The sequence below is a fragment of the Carica papaya genome, chromosome 6, assembly GCF_054855325.1.
Source record: "Carica papaya isolate Zhongbai chromosome 6, ASM5485532v1, whole genome shotgun sequence".
NCBI lineage: Eukaryota > Viridiplantae > Streptophyta > Magnoliopsida > Brassicales > Caricaceae > Carica > Carica papaya.
In genome coordinates this window covers 25,574,679-25,594,336 of record NC_142314.1, presented here as the reverse complement: position 1 = coordinate 25,594,336, position 19,658 = coordinate 25,574,679, and the positions used below count along the sequence as shown (strand labels likewise).

The window sequence follows — 19,658 nt, the reverse complement described above, 5'->3', positions numbered from 1 at the left end:
AAATTTAAGATATAAATAAATTACAATTAAAAAATCAAATAAACTAAAATAAAGCTAAAGAATAAAATTTAGAAAAAATTATTAAATTAGTCTCCAAAATCTGACATTTGTTATGACTCGACACTTAATATTTTTTCGTTATAGTTTGATTACTATTATTTTCTATTATTTCAAGTACTAAGTTTTCTTCCATTTTCAGAAAAAATGTTTAAATAATTACATCATATTTGAACGTTTTAAAAAATAATTTTAACTAATTCATTAAAGTAATAAATTAATAACAATAAAAAGATGTCTAATATTATTCTTAATTTATTAATTTAATTAATTGATTAAATTAAATTTTTTGACTTACTTTTAAAAATATTTAAATATACTCTAATCATTTTAAACTTTTTTTTTTTGGGGGGTTAAAAAATAGGAAAAAGTGGTCGTTTAGAAAAAAGTAGAAAATGTAAAAGTCCAAATTATATTGAAAGAAGTTTTAAAAATCAAATTGTAATAAGAATTAGAAGAAAAAACTAATAATATCTATAAGTTTTTTATAGAAAAAAATTAAATAGTTTAACATGGGCAACTAAATTTTTTAAAATTCAGACTAATAACGAAAAACTAAATGCTAAATAAACACGTATTTTTCTGAAATCAAAATAACAAGTACTGAAATTACCAAAACTAAATTATCTATTGAATTTAGAAAACCCTGAAAATTACAATTTTGCCATGCATTAGGATGACAAAGGCCTGTCTAATGCAGTCAAAGAAAGCAGAGCATTGTGTTTTGGATTTGAAACATTTGTATGGGTTATCATTTGTTGTTGCCGCAACCTCCCGCCTGTTAAGGCTTTTTTAATTTCTTTTGCCGAAAGGTCTTCCCATGATTTTTAAACCTAAAGAGAGACTCATGGAATCCAATATAAACTTTTCCCTATTTATTTCATTCATTCCTTAAATCAAGAGACTCCATCAAAATATAGACGACCCTTTTTCTTTCCTACACTGGAAAAGTAGAAACTTATCATTAATCTGGAGAAAATATTGAGAAATATAATCTTCTATTGACTAAATATGAAAGTCTTAACAACTTACATATATCTGACCAAAAACTGTTAAGAATAAATTTAATTACAACAAATCACCATTCTTGTCAGGAAGGACTTGGATTACCACTTCCCAATCATAATGAAATACACAAGCTTTATTAACATTCAGCGATTAATCAATAACATATCCAGCTACTGCCAAAAACCCAAAATCGTAGTCATGATTTATTGTGTTGGAAAGGATGTTTATGTACAAATTGGAACAAATTAAGAAAAAAAATAAGCTTCAGTTTTTATAATCAGACAGACTTCTTTTGAACTAATGACACAATGACAGTTACATCATCAAGCTTCCCACCCCTGTATCCTGTATATCCAGCTGCCTGGGCTGCATCTGCAAATGGACTCCTAGCAGATGCTGAACTCCCAACTACTTGTGCTTTTCTGGCCAATAATTCTGCTATTTCCTATAATAATAATCACCACTTTATTATTAAAACCTACAGCTTTAATTAAATTTGACTTCAATAATCAACTGATAGGTTCGATTCTTAGTTTCCATTGTATTTTGCAGCAAAGTACCTGAGGCTGCATATTCTCTTGCAGTGACTTGGAGACAATGGAAGCAATTTCTTGCTCGTATAGATTGTCAAAGAGCCCATCAGTTGCAGTAATAAGCACATCACCCTCATCCAAGTGAACATGGTATACCTGAAACAACAGATAATCGATCATCATCTCTACACCCAAAGCTTAAATCCTTGGACATGGGATTTTCTAGCATAAAAATTGGGCAAGGTACATCTTCCCCTCATGTGGTTGAGCTTGATTACAATTCAAATCTTGTGGTTTTTTTTTGACAATTTAGTAGTTTGGTTTAGTTTCTGTTCTTTTACATCTCAGTAAATCTATACCTGCCTGGCTTTCTAAACAGGAAACTTTAAAGCTAAGTAAGTCCATATTAGAGGAAAAAACTTAAAAAAATATAAAAGGATAGTCCAAAAAACTATTCATTTTATATAAAATGTCAAAAAACTAAACAAGTCCGAAACTGTCACAAAAAGTTTGAATTGCAACCAGGCCAAACCATATGAGTTCAAATTGTAACTTGTCCTGAAATATTGGATCACTAGGATGAAGCTACATTTCTTTATTAATATCCAAAGAATATGATCAAGTTAGAAGTTTTAACTAGTATTTGTAATACACAAATATAAAAGTGCTTGACATATAAAATGTTTGCAGTAAAATTTAAGTCATTTTGTACCTCTAAAAATTCTGAGGGATCATCGTCTCTCTTAATTTGCACAGGAAGATTGAAATCATGAAACATTGGAGAAGATATTTGAAAGACAGTGCCATTTCTCAAAAGTATGAATCCTGAGTCCCCAATATTGGCAACATGGAGTACCTGTTCAGCCTAATTGTGGGTTAGAAAAAATGTTCTCTATAGCCATTAGAAAGTTGAAAAAGAACCATAACATTCTACCATTTTTCCAAGTCAAGCATTATGTCACCAGGCAAAATCATGTTATACGAAATATGATAGTCTCAACAATTAGCAATATTTCGTATTATTTTAATTTCAGTAGATTAACTTGAGATATTATTAGTGTAAAGTCATTTATATGCATTTGAAGCTATGCGCACGTGTTGTGTACACATTATATTAAATTTATTAATTAGACTAACAGAAAAATGGTAAAAAGTCAGCATGAAAGACAAATTATTCTCCAAGTCATATTAATTTAAAATTGATAGTGTAACCTATTTTTCTTTTATTCATACGAAGATCATAAATTGGGAAATATAAAGAGTGATAGATATCACATGATTTATCCCAAACTCACTTGACATTGTGGAGAAGGGAAAAGTATTCACCCCAGCTTAAGACACACCTGATTATCAAAATATGCAACCAAGATAGTTGATAATCCATGGGATTGTGATTCAGCAGCACTTCTACATATAATTTCAACCGGGTTGGTAACTAGAAGACTTTTGCTCTCTGAAACAATCTTTTGACAGTTTCTCAACAGTTCATGCGCATATAGTCCATCTCTTGTCTCTGAAGGAAAAAGTTGCAGATATATAATTCAGCTCAACCATTGGACAATGATGGAATTAATTTCTGAATCTTGAATTATCTTCTGAGCCCCTTGCATCCAATGAGAAATAGGTTGCAGGACTGATAGTTTAGGATAACTTCAAATGCACATATGTCAGGTTCCTAGCTGCTGATCCAAGTTTTGTCATCACAGCTGGTTCCTTTTACTGGTAGTTTAATTACCTTAAGCTTTTGTTTGGGCGTTATTAGTTAAATGGATGGGATTACTCACAAGTTCTTGGGTCTGTTGCCCTTTTGCATCTCTATTCTGTTTTCTGTTGTTTACTTAACAGGTTGCTGTCTTAAGGTTAGGGGAGGCAAGATATAGGATACTAGGAAATTATACTAGCATGCTATCATTTTGAATGAAGTTTCTGGAATAGTTACAGCAACTATCAGATTCCCTCTCAACTTTCTTCCCCTCTTCTTCTTTTTCCCTAATCTCCTTCCTCTATTTCTGCTAATTCACTAACTTCTTCCAGCAACCTAACTCCTGGGTCAATGTCAAGGGATAAACACAATGGAAAATCATTGTTTAATAATTATCAGTTAACAGGAAGAAGCAAGCAACAAATATAACCCTTTATGACTGATGTGTAGGCCCCAAGAATGAACTAATGGATGCTTGTCTTTTCTCAAAATGTTATAAAGCATAAATTTAAGCCATATGCCAATCACTATTAAAATTAACAGTAAGAATTTATTCATTTTTAAAGTAGTTAATTAGAAGGGATTTCGCATTGTGTGAAATGATATATTTAAAAAGGATGACCCATTTTTGTACAAAAAAATTGAAAAGAAAATGCATTAATAGGAAGAAAGAGATACAACTAAGAAGGATTAGGTATATTACTAAAAATAAAAATAAAAATAAAAACAATTAAGGAGAGTGACTAGCTGGTCAAAAGAAAGAATATGTGGCCAATCTCTGCATGAACAGATAAAGAATCATCATTAAGATGTCCATTAGCCTTGGCCCAAATGGAAGCCAAAAAACAAACTTTGTTCCAAAGAATCAAAAGGTGTAACTCATAATCTCAAGATATTCTAGCACCCCACTCCAACTAGATCACCTGCATACCAGAAAAGATTGCCTCACACTAAAAATATTTATGCTCGTTCGATCCTCGGGCCCAACAATGCCAAAGAGAGGAAAACCTCCATCTTCTAAGGTGAAACCCAAGGAATACTGAAGTCATTCAGAACTCAGCACGAGATTCTTTAGGCAATCTGACAGTGCAGGAAGAGATGATTATGAGTCTATTGCTTTGATAGCACATAAAACACACCCTAGGTGAGAACGCGCAATTCAATTTGCAAACTTAAAGCAAATTATTAGTACTAAGCCTATCCCGAATCGCTGTCCAGACAACAACTTTCCCCTTGAAAAGGAAGTGAGAAAATTCGATAAAGGCTCGTGAAGAACATTCAGAATAACAAGATTGTCAATCAAGAAATTCATGTATGATTCACAGCAGTACAAACCTGAGGAATCCAAAGACCAGATTTTATGGCAGGCTAATTGGAGAACAAAGAACCAAGAATTTGTTTAAAACTAGCCATATCACCTGCTCAATAAGATTTCTGAAGAAAGAAAAGTCTTAAGAGTGGGTACCATTATCCTGAATCATAACAGAGATTGGATAAAAATGATTAGTAGACACCTATAAAGTCCCAGAAAAGAGAAGAAAGAGATATATTGTCAATCCAATGATCCTCCAAAAAGAGAAAATGAGAGCCATCTCAAACTGTCAACTGAAAAAGGGGTAAGAAAGAGACCTAAAGACTAGAGATACCGTTCCAGGAACTCTTGTAACTGCTGAAAAAATAAGACTGTGCCATAAAGAGTAAGGTTCCAAAGAAAGCCTCCAAAATTTTATAGTTAAAGGAGACAAACGGCGGAGCCGCCACGCCAGAATTTCGAAATTGACCGAATAGGCACTGAGTCTTATTTTTGGGTTATTTGAGACATGTGTAGGTACCGTAAGCGCGTTTCAGTTCCCGATAAAAAATTTAGGGAAACCAGGGACCGCCGTAGGCACAGTGAAAATCTAGGGTTCGGTGTCAAATCTGGTAAGAACCCCTCACCCTATTTCTTATCATGAAATTGAAGTCTGAATAAATTATAACTGTATTTTGTACAAATTAAATAGATATGCATAATTAATTACGGTTGCTAATGGAACCCGAACCGGATATATTTCTCTGTTAATTCCTGTTTGATTTATTTTACAGTTTAAATGCATTATAGTATCTGTTTTATTTATTTTATGATTTTTAATGCATGTATCACTGCTTACTTCACTACTGTTTGATTTTGAGAATCTAAAATATGCTTGCTTTATTGGATGCACGTTATTTGTGTATGCATTCATGTTTGAGTTGGTAACGAAAACTAAGTACAAATAGAAATGGGATGGGATTTGATAAATGGATAAAATGACAGCCTCACTAGATATCCTGAGAGATGGTGGACGGATCGGGTTCATAGGGAACCCTACCGTGAATGTTGTCTCATACCGGACGGGGTATGGAGACTTGGTCATTTGGCGCCCGTACCGGACGAGATATGGGGACGGCCCGCTTCACCCTCATACCGAACAGGGTATTGAGGTTTATTGTTTTGGCGCTCATACTGAACGGGGTATGGGGACGGCTCTGGAATTAAGTTTGTTAAGGGGAATGGTTCACGTGTAGCGGGGATCCCTATGGATCCCCATGGATACTAATAGGCTGATGAAAAAGGGTTGTTGTTTGATGATTTGAATATAAAAGCATGACATGTGCTATGTTATAGATTATATATGAATTCATAATATTTATAATATTATTGTTTTCATTGGTTGTTTTTTATAAATCTCACTGCGGTAAGTGGACGGTAAATGTTTTGATTATTGATAAATGAATTTGTTTAAATCTACTGCTCCATTGGTTGTTTTAATTTTCTACCAACTTTTACTTCTGTGACGGTGAATAGTATAATGTTCTTACTGAACTAGTGTAACTCATTCTTTATTTAACCATTTCAGATCAGAAGGACCTGGTTCCCGAGCCCGATCCACAAGAAGACGGTGAATAAATGCTAGATGTCTTATAGTTTTCTTTATACTTCTTTCATTTCTAGTATTTCCTTTAAAGAACTTATTTTTTAATATTATTAAGTACTTTTAAGTTATTGTGTAAGGGATATTAATATAAATCTTTTATTTCGCTTCCGCACTCAAATTTTTATATGCATTTTCTTTTGAATTTACGGGGTCGTTACAGATCCGGTCGGCCACCGGACAACGAGAGAACCCACGTTGTTATGCGGACAAAGAGTAAACAGGAGAGAAATAGGAAAAGATAGGGAAAAGGTTGTTGCTTTGAGAAGATTCAGATAGTAGAGAAATTGCCCCAACTGTTTTCACATAATTGCCACAACAAATCGCGAGACAACATAACAAATGACACAAGCAAATACTAAAATAAATTTTCATACACATGCATATTCATCAGTGATTTCAGAAACTTCTACAACTTAGATACTCTAGATGTTGGAAGAAAAGAATAGAAGAGATTTTAGAAACTGGTTTTCAGCCGAAACTTGAACCATACAATTGATAAATGCTGACTGTTCTATTCATGCAAATAAAGTTAGGTTTAGGAGAACTTGTTAACTACTAGGAATTCACTATGTACAGAGCAAAAATAGGCAAGGGTTTTGCTGTTTTCAGCAGCTATCGATGCCCTTTAACCTGTCTTTCATCATAAAACAAACATACAGCAAGTATAGAGTAGATAGGTGATCATTTGTATCTCTGAATATTTTGTTTTGCTTCTTTTTGCTCTTTTGGCAGCATAAATTTGTTATTCTCCTATAAGAGGATATAGAATACAGATTTATTTTTCTCTATGGAACTAAAATATTTTCTGAACACAGTTATTTATTTGACAAAGCCAGATTGTGAATTCCCAAGCAACTTCCCTATTAACATTAACGAATTCAGAAATATCAGACTTTCAAAAAAAAAATCAAAAATGTCAGATGTCACTATCTCGTATTTCATGATAAAACATTTAAAATAAAAAAAAAATATTGATATATATCTAAGGAACCAATTAGATCTGTGAATGGTTAAATGATCATCGCAGAAAGGTTTCACCACTTTAGGAAGGCCAAAATCAGCAAAGCACAACAACCAGATTATTCCATGCAAATAAAGTTGTATTACTATAAAAATGTTGGGGGAAAGTGTTATAATTGTAGAAGTCTGGGGACAGGGACAGAAACTATGCATAGATTACTTTGACAATAAAATCATATAATCATTAGATATTTGAAACAATATACTCTCACTAAATTTGGTTGTTAAAAGTTGCCCCTTTGCCATAGTTAAATATGCAAGGACTAATTCCTTTCTTTCAATTAAGGGAAGACATTGCACAGTGGATATATACAAGAAAAATGTACCTTCAAGTGACCATGAACTAGCACCATCAGCAACACCTAGCCAATTCTGACAAATAACAAAATAAGCATCCTCTCCACCTGCCAACACCTGGAAATTATTATTTTCTGAATTATTACCCAGAATATTTGAATTCATTCATATCATCATATAGCCTAAAATTCATAAAGATTCCTAATTCCCTTTCTATGAGAAAGCATAATAATGGCCAATGTAATGAACTTTTCTTTTACGGTCTCAAGATGCTTATGGATGAAAATTTTTGTAGATGCAGAGCAAACAAAAAACAGCAAATGCAGACAAATAGGAAATTCCAGATTGAATCTCTGAGAATTCCAAGAAACAGGAGCCCAGCTGCCAATCTAATTATTGCAAGTAATACATATATAACCAGTTCCTTTCTCGAATGGATACTCCATCTTCTTCTCCAAATATTATTCAGAGTGTAATATATTATGACAAAATGAGTACAATAAATGAAATGTAGGCCAATTGCCAGGTACCTTAGACAGCTGTGGCAGTGAAGCAGCACCAGAGGACAAGAAAAATCCTTTGGCTGATACATCCTCCCTGTTCAAATATAGTGAACAATACATAAGAAAGAGACGAGTAGGTAACTTTTCCTCAATGAATTTAATTAATTCATCTCAGTGATGACACTCCTAATAATATTATAACTTCCTCTGCAAGTAAAGTTAAACTGTATCTGTATATTATAATACCTAAAGAAAGATATTCAAATATTTGTCAATTCCCAAACCTGATGGTGATAAAAAAACATACACTGGCATTTAGCAAATGAAATGTTTCCATTTCAATTTTTGTTTTCCATAGAAATGAAGGATGAGGCTAAGCTCAAATACAAAAAGGAAAAATATAAAGATAAGTCTTTCTACAACTTTCCAAGGAGTGGAAGGGAACTCCATGTAAAATCATAAATGCAATGAATTGTGATGTTCCATATCGCACTTCAGTAGTTTACCGAATTCATGATGGTACAAAATATAATATTTGCATCAATCCAATTCCTTATCATATTAATTATTTGAGTTTCTCTTGTCTGTTATTATGAGCTTCCAGTGTGGCATGAATTGCTCAGAACTGTCTGCAATTTTGCTCACAAAGAAGTATTCAGAGGGGAGTTTTTGGTGCTCCACATTGTACATCGACAATGTGGGGAGAACATATATTTAATATTTTTAAACATAATGCTTATTAGTCATAAGACCGTGATCTTAAAAACAATACCAGAAACAAATAAAGTCCACTCTTTTTTAAAGAGAATAATGTACAGCAGCATTATATAACCGGTACGAGAAATATACAGGCCCTAATTAATAGGATTCTGTCATTCTAATTTAATCGTTCTAAATATAAAAGATTTACAAGATACTGTAGAATATTCCTACATGCTAAAAATACAACCAATCATCTTAAATATAGAATAAATAATTAATCTTGAAATTATAGTCAATTATCTTAAATATAAAATAAATAATTAATTGACTTTCCTTCACTCCCCTTCAAGTTTGGTTGTAGATGTTGTGGAGTCCAAACTTATCAATTAATCTCTCAAAATTGGGTCTCCAAAGACTTTTAGTGAAAATATCAACTGCTTGACTCAAAAGTAAAACATAAATGATAGACACCATACCATATTCTATCTTTTCTTTAATGAAATGACAGTCTATTCCAACGTATTTCGATCTGTCATGATAAACTGGGTTGTGAATGATACTAATAACAGCTTTGTTGTCACAGTATAGCTTTAGTGGTTCACTTGCTTGTTGCTTTAATTCTCCTAGTAAATTTCTCAGCCATATCATCTCACACACACCGTGAGCCAAGGATCTCAACTCAACTTCTACATTGCTTCTTTTAACCACAGTTCGTTTTTTACTTCTCCAAGTTACTAAATTTCCCCAAACAAATGAACAATAACCTGAAGTTGATCTCTTATCTGCGACTGATCTTGCCCAATCAACATCTGTAAATGTTTCAATACCCCAATTTAAGGTTTTCTTGAAGAATAAACTTTTCCTTGGAAATCCTCTTAGATATCTTAAAACTCGTGTAACTGCAGCCATGTGTTCCTCTGCAGGTGCATGTATAAATTAGCTGACATAACTCACAGTAAAACTAATGTCAGGTCTAGTATGTGAAAGGTTTGACAACTAATCTTTGAAACCTTCCTTTGTCATCCGGTTTGCTTGTTTTTAAACTGCTCAATTTTACATTAGGATCTATAAGAGTGTCCGCAGGTTTGTAACCCAACATACCAGTTTCTTTTAATAAATCAAGAACATTTTTTCTTTGAGATACTAAAATTCTCTCTCAGCTTCGAGCTATTTCCATATCAAGAAAGCATTGAAATTTACCCAAATCTTTCATTTCAAATTCTGAAGCAACACCTTTCTTTACTCAGGTAATTTCCTTAATATCATCTCCTGTTATAATAATATTGTCAACGTATACTATTAAGATAGTCACTTTACCCTCTTTATGCTTGAAAAACACAGTATGATCCGTCTGTGCCTGCATATAACCTTGTCATTTTATTACTTTCATAAATCTGTCAAACCAAGCACGTGGAGACTGCTTAAAACCATACAAACTTTTCTGCAATTTGACTACCTTGACATGGCTGTCATTATTAAATCCCAGTGGTAGGTCTATAAAGACATCCTCCTCAAGTTCTCCATTTAAAAAAATATTTTTTACATCTAATTGTTGTAAGGGTCAATGTAAGTTAGCAGAAAGAGATAGAAGTACACGTACCGTATTGATTTATACAACATGAGCAAAAGTCTCTTGATAATCCACACCATAGGTTTGTGTATAATCTTTTACGACTACTCTACCTTTATATCTTTCAATAGTACCATTGGCCTTGTATTTCACTGTGAAGACTCACTTACATCCAATAACAGTTTTGTCTTTTGGCTTTTCCACCACATCCCAAGTCCGATTCTTTTTTAATGCATGTATTTCTTCCAAAATAGCAGCTTTATATACTGGTTTTTTCAAGACTTTACCCACTATTTTTGCAATCTCTACATCTGTCACATTTGTAATAAACGTCTTCTAGTATCCAAAGAGTTTATTATATCCAACAAAATTTGAGATTGGAGGATGAGTGGAAGACCTAGTTTCCTTTCTCACTTCATGAAACTTCTAGGTCATGATTCTCAATATCTGAATCCCGATTTGAGGTTTGAGATTGCATGGACTCAACATCCTTTGCTTTCTTTCGATTTTTTCTTCTTGAATAAGTTAACAAATCTTTGACTCTATGATTGACAGTATGGATAGACTGTAAAGTTTTTCTTGATGGCGAATTTGTGTTTATGGTCTCGATTTTGGTTAAGAAGATTATTTCTTCATTTTTCATCACAGATTATGATGTGCACTTATTAGGATTTTCTACAAATTTTGGAGTTTGTGGGACAGGATCCCGGTTCAACTCCCACGGGTTTGAGGCAAGGTTTGGCGTGATGGGATTTGATTTTTGGATTGAATCTCAAATTTTCTCATTTAAATCCATATTTGGAGATTTGGACTTTAAATCTGGAAAAATAATCTCACCATTGCTTATTTTAAATTGTTCCCAGAAATTTGGATCACTCCCACTCTCCCCTTGAGGCTAATTTCGAGTATAAAAAGTTTGATTCTCAAAAAAGTAACATCAATAGAGATATAGTATTTTCTTTTTTGAGGATAATAACACCAATAACCTTTTTGGGTATCAGATTGAGAAGCTCCAGATTGAGCCTCAGAATCATTTCCTCTTATATCCGACATGGTTCTATCAACTTATTAGTTCCTTTTTTTTTTGCTCTGATACCATAAAAGAGACTAGTAAGAAAAAAATTTTATATCTATAGTGTACTGATTTGAATAATCTTCACTCTTTTTTAAATAGAATAATGTACAGCAACGTTATATAACCGCGTAAGAGAAATATACAGGTCCTAATTAATGAGAATCTGTCATTCTAATTTAATCATTCTAAATACAAAAGATTTACAAGATACTACAAAATATTTCTACATCCTAAAAATACAACCAATCATCTTAAATATAGAATAAATAATTAATCCTGAAATTACAGTCAATTATCTTAAATGTAGAATAAATAATTAACTAACTTTTCTTCATTAAAAGCTCTCAAAAGCTCTCTTAATGAACTTTGCAACAACTATGATGCTACAATTGCAAATGTAGGATTGAATTTCCAGTGGTTATGTTTTATATCTCTACTAAAAGAATTTACATTTTATATTGATTTGTTTTACCGCTTCTTAATTTCTACATGATCGGTACCTCATACCAATTAGTCGAATATAAATTAATACATAATTGATTGAACACTACTTAAAAATGATTCTTCCACTCAAGAACAAAATGCTCTGTGAACAATCTTAATCATTTCCTATAATTAATTTTTCTGCACTCATATTTTTCTTCATTTTACAATTAACAAATTTGCAGGATATTTTTTGTTTGTGGTTGTATCTACTATAAAAAAAAAAAAAAAAATCATTTTGCTGATATGGTACTGAAGGGCTCTACAAATAACCACTGATCTCTATCCTGAAATGGTAGGCTTCCCGGATGAAGAGAAGGATCAGTTCCTTAAATCTTTTTTTTTTTTTAAATAAAAAGTATAAGCAGTATATTGCTACAGCACCAGTGGGGTGCAACCCATATACAAAAAATTATATACACTTCAATAATACTATCTATGACATGTTCAAAGTCCACCTCCTCCCACTTCACCAAATGGAGATTTCGCCTACCCTCTTCATCACACTATAGAAAACAACATTGAATCCTTCCCAAAGTTTAGCAACCTTCACGAGGATCATGACAATAGACAAATAATAAATATGTAGATTAGCAAAGGTACTTTTGATAAGTGTGGGTCTGCCACTTTTGGACAGAAAATTCCTCTTCTAACTAGCAAACCTCTTCTCAAAGGTTTCAATCACTGGATCCCAAGTCGCTAAATCCTAACATTTGGAGTCAAGGGGGAGAAGGATCAGTTCCTTCAATTAAAACTGAATATTCGTGCTTTTAATTTTTTTCTCTGCAATAGTTGGTTAAGATCGTGTTTACCACTGGTGGGTTCTGTTCTGTGCTTTCCATAGTTCAGCCTGATATAGACTCCAAGCTTATGCACTGGAAAGATACGAATCCAACACTAACACCTTGTTATCCTCTCTATCTTCAGTGCATTTTCACATGCAACTTACATGAATAAGAACAAACATTAAACCAGAGAGTCAATATATCCAGCCTTTTACCAGAGTGGACAAAACATACCTGGAGGGCATATTTGATCACACCGAACATGGACTCCTATTGTGTCATATACTTGGCAACATGAGAAAAATCAAGAGTAGTTCATGATATTGGGAGGTCCTTATTCCTGGTTTAAGGATACATTAAGCTCACCAATTCAACAGGCACAATTAATAAATGAATGGTGAATTTGGATATTTATCTACTTCCCAATTTTGAGGATGCAATGAAGTATGATGGCTTTGCCATACTCGTGTTTGAGTGAAGATTCGCACTTATATCAGACCATCGTACAGAACAGTTTACTGGTTCAACTGAAAGTCAGCCACTTCTTGAAACTCCTGGAGAAGTGCATTTCAACTTAGGTTCCGTTTGGGCCAACTTTGGTTTTAGCTTTTATATTTCAAAAGTACTTTTACAATCAAACGAATAAAACGAAAAGTGTTCTTGGCAAAAACCAAAGACAAAAAATTTTTTTGTATATTGGAACACAAAAGTTACAATTTATAACTAATAGAAAATAACTTTAGTTTTTAATAAAAATTTACACTTGAAATCTCAAAAGTTGTTTTCACCAAACATAAAATTTTTACTTCTACCAAATATCAAACAACTTTAACTAAAAGTGTTTTTAAGGAAAAGTTATTTTAACAGCACTTTTAGAACTCACAATACAAACTAGAGCGGTCTCAAACGCCCATTTAATTAGTTAGCTTCTTCTCATGGCCTGACCTCGTAACTTCAGTGCCATATCATGGACTTTGAACTTGAAGAGTTTCTAAACATTAAGGAGGTCCACTGTGATCAGCATGTTTTTATGCTTTAGAAGGGCAGGATATCTATGACTGACGCGTATGAAAGAGGAGGATTTTTTATGTTCTCTAATCTGTAGATTGAGATTTGTCGTTTATGGGTGTGGGTAAATTGGTAGCAGGTGGTTGGATTTAAGTTAAATGGAAGAAAAGGATTGGGTCCTACAGTTTATATAAGAATTTTAAAACACAAAATGCCACGTCATCTATTTTTAGCGACATGGCTACAACATGGAAGTCACAAGTTAGTTCCAATAACATTTATAAAATTATAATGGGAGGACTTTATTGAAAAAAAATCAAAAGCTGAATCTTGAACTTAAAGATTTCCAAAATATCAAGGATTAATTTAAAAATATGAGCAAATTTAGGAGCCTAATATAGGAATTAAACAATTTTAAAAATGGTATAATTTGGATTGGCTTTTTTTGTTTGGTGTTCAAGTGTATAAGACTTTTATATCTAATGAGCTTTAAGCTCATAGTGGTTTAAACTGGAAAAATATATGAATTTTTAACCTTTTTCAGTTTTTACACATTGATGAAGATGTCAAATATTTTAGTAAAATTAATTCCTTGACTTAAAATTTCACTGTTTTTTAGTGTGTAGAGAATACATATATTCATCAATTATGTGATATAAATACATCAATCATAATACAATATAAATAACCTTCAAATAAGAACACACATGGAGATAGCTTGACTCAAATACACAACTCATATAGAGGAATTGACATACTAACCATTAACTTTACTAAAATGATTATAAATGAAAAAAAATTACTCTTTTACATATAAGTTAATCTCTGTCTACTTATAAGCGTATTTTGGTAAAAAATACCGGTCAAAGAAATTTTTTGTTTTCTATTTAAAACGCACTAAAATAATGATATTTAGAGCTTATATTTATGGACCAAAAGTTTTATATCTTTCAGCACTTCTAATTGCGAAAATACACCTCAGAGCTTATTTTATAACCAAAATGTACTTTTCACTCTTTAACCAGAAAAATAAGTAAATACAAACACCAAAATGTCTTTACATAACTTTCTTTTAAACTTATGCAGTCTTCTCATAATTCTACAAGCAAGAGATTTGTGTAATCTAAGAATTCTACAACTAGTGGATTCAAAAGAAAGGATGAGAATCATGCTTTTGAAGCATAAGTTATATATTTATAAGAAAGGAAACATCAAGCATATTTTAGAGAATTAATATTATTTCAACAGTAACATAAGAAATATTCAAAGAGTTCAGAAAACCTTAAGTTTTTAGGAATGTTCATAAAAAAATATTAAATCCATGAACAGCAGATATAAATAATCAGCAGAGAACCTTAAATAAAAAAATGGTATTTAGAAGAAAAAAAATCATCTGCACATAAAACTGATGAACAAGCTGGATTCATAATTTTTATATATAAAGTAGGCGTTTCTAGGTCTTTTCCTACAGCTCTACTGTATTTTATCAACCTATAGATCCAGTAAAAGAGTTAAGCCACTCAAAGCAGATGCATGAATGAAAGTTTGAATAAAGTACAAGTTAAAAAAAAATTAAAGAATGAAGGGTTACCACTCATACCTAATTGAAACAGCTCCAATTAGTTGTGGTTCACTGGAAGCTGACCATTGATCAGTATCAACAATTTTAATGTGACTATCAATTTCTCTCGAAGTTGAATAAGGCACACTGACGTGGGACTGCAAACAACAAAGTAATAGCTTTAAGTATGTAAAGAAACTTTTAAAAAATAAAGTGCATACTAAAAAAACAAACTCACAAGACATTCAACATATTGTTATCATTAATGATAACTTAGGCTAAATGAAGTGTACAAAATATGTGCTACGTCCCATATGCAGACAACATTTAGTGTTTCAAAGAAAAAAAGATGTTATCATTAAGGATAACTTAGGCTAAATGAGGCGTACAAAATATGTGCTACATCCCATATGCAGACAACATTTAGTGTTTCAAAGAAAAAAAGAAAGTTCTATTATTAAAAATGCAAATAAATAAAAAATAATAGTACCTGATCAGAAAATAGATGGAAAAAAATCATATCTAGTTAGGGAAAGACTGAAGCTTTTGAATGAGCTGGTACAGGCCATTACGGTAATGTAGATATGCATGTTATTGAGCAAAGTATATTTGAGTGCTTCTTTTACTCTTATCTTCATTAATTGTGATAAATGGAGGTGGTTCCATTTCAATGTAGAAATTCATTTTCAGAAGAAAGTAATGAAGCATTTTAGAGTGGATAAGACATGATCTTTGTCACCAGCATGACAAATTCTTTACAGTTTCGGTTAATATGATTATAATCAAGATTTTCATAACCTACCATGAACTTTGTAGATGGCTAAATAACTTTAATCAGAATGAAGCGAATTTAGACTAACCATTTCTGTACTCCATGTTGTGTCTCTAGCAATGGATTCATCCACTCTGTAATGAGTTCCTCCCTCCATAGTTAATTCATCCTCAGTCAGATACAATGTTGGCAGTTCTCCCATCATATTATTTTTACAAGCATCTCCATTTACCCCCTCATTGTGGTCCACTGCAGCCATAAATACACGCATGACTTCACTATCGGCAATAGCCTCAACACCATCCTTGGATACATTGTTATTTGTTACTTCAGTTTGAATGCCAGTTTCCGAAGAAGATGACAGAGTTACAGCTTCACTCTCAATAGTTTTTTGAGAATCTTCAAAAGAAGAAGAAACCTTTGTTCCATCATACATTGAGTCCAACATTGAAGCAATATTGGAAATAGCCACATCTTCAGTTCTATTACTTTGCTCAGAACTCATCTCGGAGACAGAGGCAGTGCCATTTTCTCCTGTTACACCATCAATACTCAAAACAGTAACATCTTTAGTTTCAGTACTTTGTTCAGAACTCACCTCAGAGACAGAGGTTTTGCTATTTTCTGTCCTTCCACCATCCCCACTCAAAAGAGTTACATCCTTATTTCTACTACTTTGTTCAGAACTCACCTCAGAGGCAGAGTCTCTGCTATTTTTTACTGTTTCACCACCGTTGCTCAAGACAATTATATCTTTATTTCTACTACTTTGTTCAGAACTCACCTCAGAGACAGAGGCCTTGCTGTTTTCTACCGTTTCATTATCATCACTCAAAACAGTTAGATCTTCGGATCTACTGTTCTGTCCATAGACAGAGGCTGTGCTATTTTCTCCTATCACAACATCATCACTCATAACAGCAACATCTTTAATTTTACTACTTTGTTCAGAACTCACCTTGGAGACCGAGACTCTATTACTTTCTCCTGTTACACCATCATTACACTCAGACATACTAGCTGGACTAGAAATTTGTTTCTGGTTATCGTTCTCAATTGAATTTTCATTTGAATGTAGATTGGTGTTGACATCAAAAGTATGACAGTCAAAAACAATATGATTTTCTTTCTCCACCTTCCTAAGATTAACAATATCAAGGACTTGATCTGGGTGGTTTCTTTTTTCTCTCTTTTGCGGAGAATCAATATCAACAGTTTCTAATTCATGGTCCACACTAGGTACCTCAACTGCATGACCATCTTCAGTATCCTGTTTCACTAAACCTCCGCCAACTTTTACTTTGCTGTCCTGAACAGCCCCATGAACGACCCTCGATTCTTCCACTTGAGCATTCCTTTCCTTCTCACTCACATTTCCAAAATGGAACACAAGGCTTCCATCAGGACACTCTGCCCAGTACAGTAAAGTCAAAAACGATGATCAAGAAGCAACAAGAATTAAGACCAGAAAGAACAAAAATCCCAAAATAAAAGAGAGAAGAAACAAACTAAAGCTAAGTGTCTAGTTTTCCATATTTCAGTAGTCCTGGTATGAGAGAGGGATAATCAACCGAGCCAACTAGAGCAAATAAACTGCAAATACTTTGGAAATCGGGCATGCAGCAGCGAAATGTACCAGCTAAAACGTGCCCCTGAGTTCTATATGCCTACTAAACTGTTATTTTCTAAGCAGCCAAACATAAATTCTTTCCATCATCCAGAACTAAAACCAATCAAGTATCTAACTATAAATGAGGAAAAGAATCAAGAGAAGGTAAGAAGGATTAGTGAAGATACCTGTTGTAGAAACAAGACCGAAGTTACCGAGCGCATAAGGCGTAGAGGAATGAAGAGATAAAGTGGAATTGAGGAGCTTAGGAGAAGAAATTCCATTTCTGAGCAAAAGCTTTGAAGAAGTGGGTCGTGAAAGAGGAAGGAAGGGAGTGTTGAATAAAGAGAAGGTAAGAAAGCGACCTTGAGGACTGGTAATCAAAATGGCAGCCATTTAGTGTCATCACATCAACCAAATTCATAAACCCTTGTTTTCCATTTCAATTTCAGGGAGAATATGTGGGTGGCAAATGTAGGGATGACGGTTGAAGATAAAAAGAGAAGACGATGAGAGTGACGTGGCATTGGCTTTCTAACACAACACCGGGAAAATGATAAAATCTTATACAATTTATTTCTGAAGAGCATTCTATAAAGATGATGTATCATCTATATATATATGTACACACATATATGGAAATCTTGTTAATAGATTTAGTTCAATACTAAAATCTTTTACAATTTATATTATTGTTTGGGCTTAGAAGTAGGCATAAGAATAAGTGCGTTAATAATTACATTATATAATTACTTATATAATGTGGTATGAATGTAATTCAAATCATAAATATATCTAACTATATTGATTGTAAGCTATTTATAAAATGCTTATATATATAATTAATTAATTGTATATATTACTTAAAGCTAGATATTATTAGCACCATATTTATTCACACCATCTAAAAATATTAATTACTTTCATAGTAGTTAATAAATAAATTATGATTTGACTCTCTAAATTCTAGTTTAAATTTTATTTTAATCTTAAATTTTTTGTATTACAAAATAAATCTTGACGTTGTTGAAGGACTATTGAGATTTGGGTTCAGAAGGGTCTGGATTCAAAGGGTTGAGTAGGAAGAGCTTTATCAATGAGGTCTCTTGTTCTTTTGGTTTTGTCATGGGAGGAGGTTTAGCTTTTGACTTGGGTATATGGATAAGTGCTTTTGATGGTACTGATGAAGGTTGAGAACTCGGGGGAGTTAAAGCTGAGCTTAAAGAAAAAAGAGGTTCAAGATTTGTTTCTTTTTTGCACTTCTTTCTCTTTTTGTAAAGGATTTTCTTTCTTTGTCCCATGCTTGAGTGAGAGTTCAAGAGAGAGGGAAGGAAAAAAAATGAGTACTGACAAAAGAATTATGAGAATTGAGCTAATGGTTTTATATAGATAAGAAAATGGAAGAGTGTAAAGTTATGAAGTAAGTGAACAAATGGCTGAAGAAACTGGGGAAGTGCCTTGTTGATTTAAGACCAAAGGAGTCGGAGATACGGCAATCTAAGAAAAAAAGAAATAAATTGAAATGATAGAATTGTTGACATACATGAACTAAAAGTTTTTTTAAGAACAAATTTTACAATTTAAAAGATTTCAAAATATTTACAGAATTGTCATTCTACTCATAAATGATTATTAGCATGATAATTTGTAACCAAAAAACTCTAAGGCACCTGGAAGTGATTCTATACCTTATTCAATAAAATAATCAACATATTATTTTATGTAATTCAAGTGATTATACTTAAGAGTACATCGCATACTATAATTTGAAAGTATAATTTAGCATAAATGTGCATACTATAATTTGAAAGTGTAATTTAGCATAAATATTGATATTTTCTTAATTATATCTCTTAACAAAAAAATTCGATGTGATTTTAGGAATTATATACATTAGTACATCTCATATTTTATTCGAAATAATCATATTTTTAGTGCACTTTTTTATTTTATTCTAAGTATCACTAAGTATCCCATACCAACTTTGTAACGGCCCCGGAATTCTTAAATGAAATA

General features: G+C 32.6%; 1 protein-coding gene across 2 annotated transcripts; it reads right to left on the bottom strand.

The window, feature by feature from the left end:
* Positions 1 to 1,180: 1,180 nt before the first annotated feature.
* LOC110816879 (Protein phosphatase 2C family protein) lies at positions 1,181 to 18,221 on the bottom strand. Of its 2 annotated transcripts, none has more exons than XM_088222123.1 (9): positions 17,831 to 18,221; positions 16,122 to 17,443; positions 15,301 to 15,419; positions 8,105 to 8,171; positions 7,604 to 7,691; positions 2,942 to 3,111; positions 2,311 to 2,463; positions 1,626 to 1,754; positions 1,181 to 1,510 (listed from the first exon to the last, which is right to left on the bottom strand). In XM_088222123.1, the coding sequence occupies exons 1-9, from the start codon at positions 18,036 to 18,038 to the stop codon at positions 1,343 to 1,345; spliced, it is 2,424 nt and encodes an 807-aa protein (XP_088078249.1). In that variant the 5' UTR covers positions 18,039 to 18,221; the 3' UTR covers positions 1,181 to 1,342. The 2 variants fall into 2 exon arrangements, with proteins under 2 accessions (XP_088078249.1, XP_088078250.1); XM_088222124.1 differs by having other exon boundaries at positions 2,311 to 2,454.
* Between the last annotated feature and the right edge of the window lie 1,437 nt (positions 18,222 to 19,658).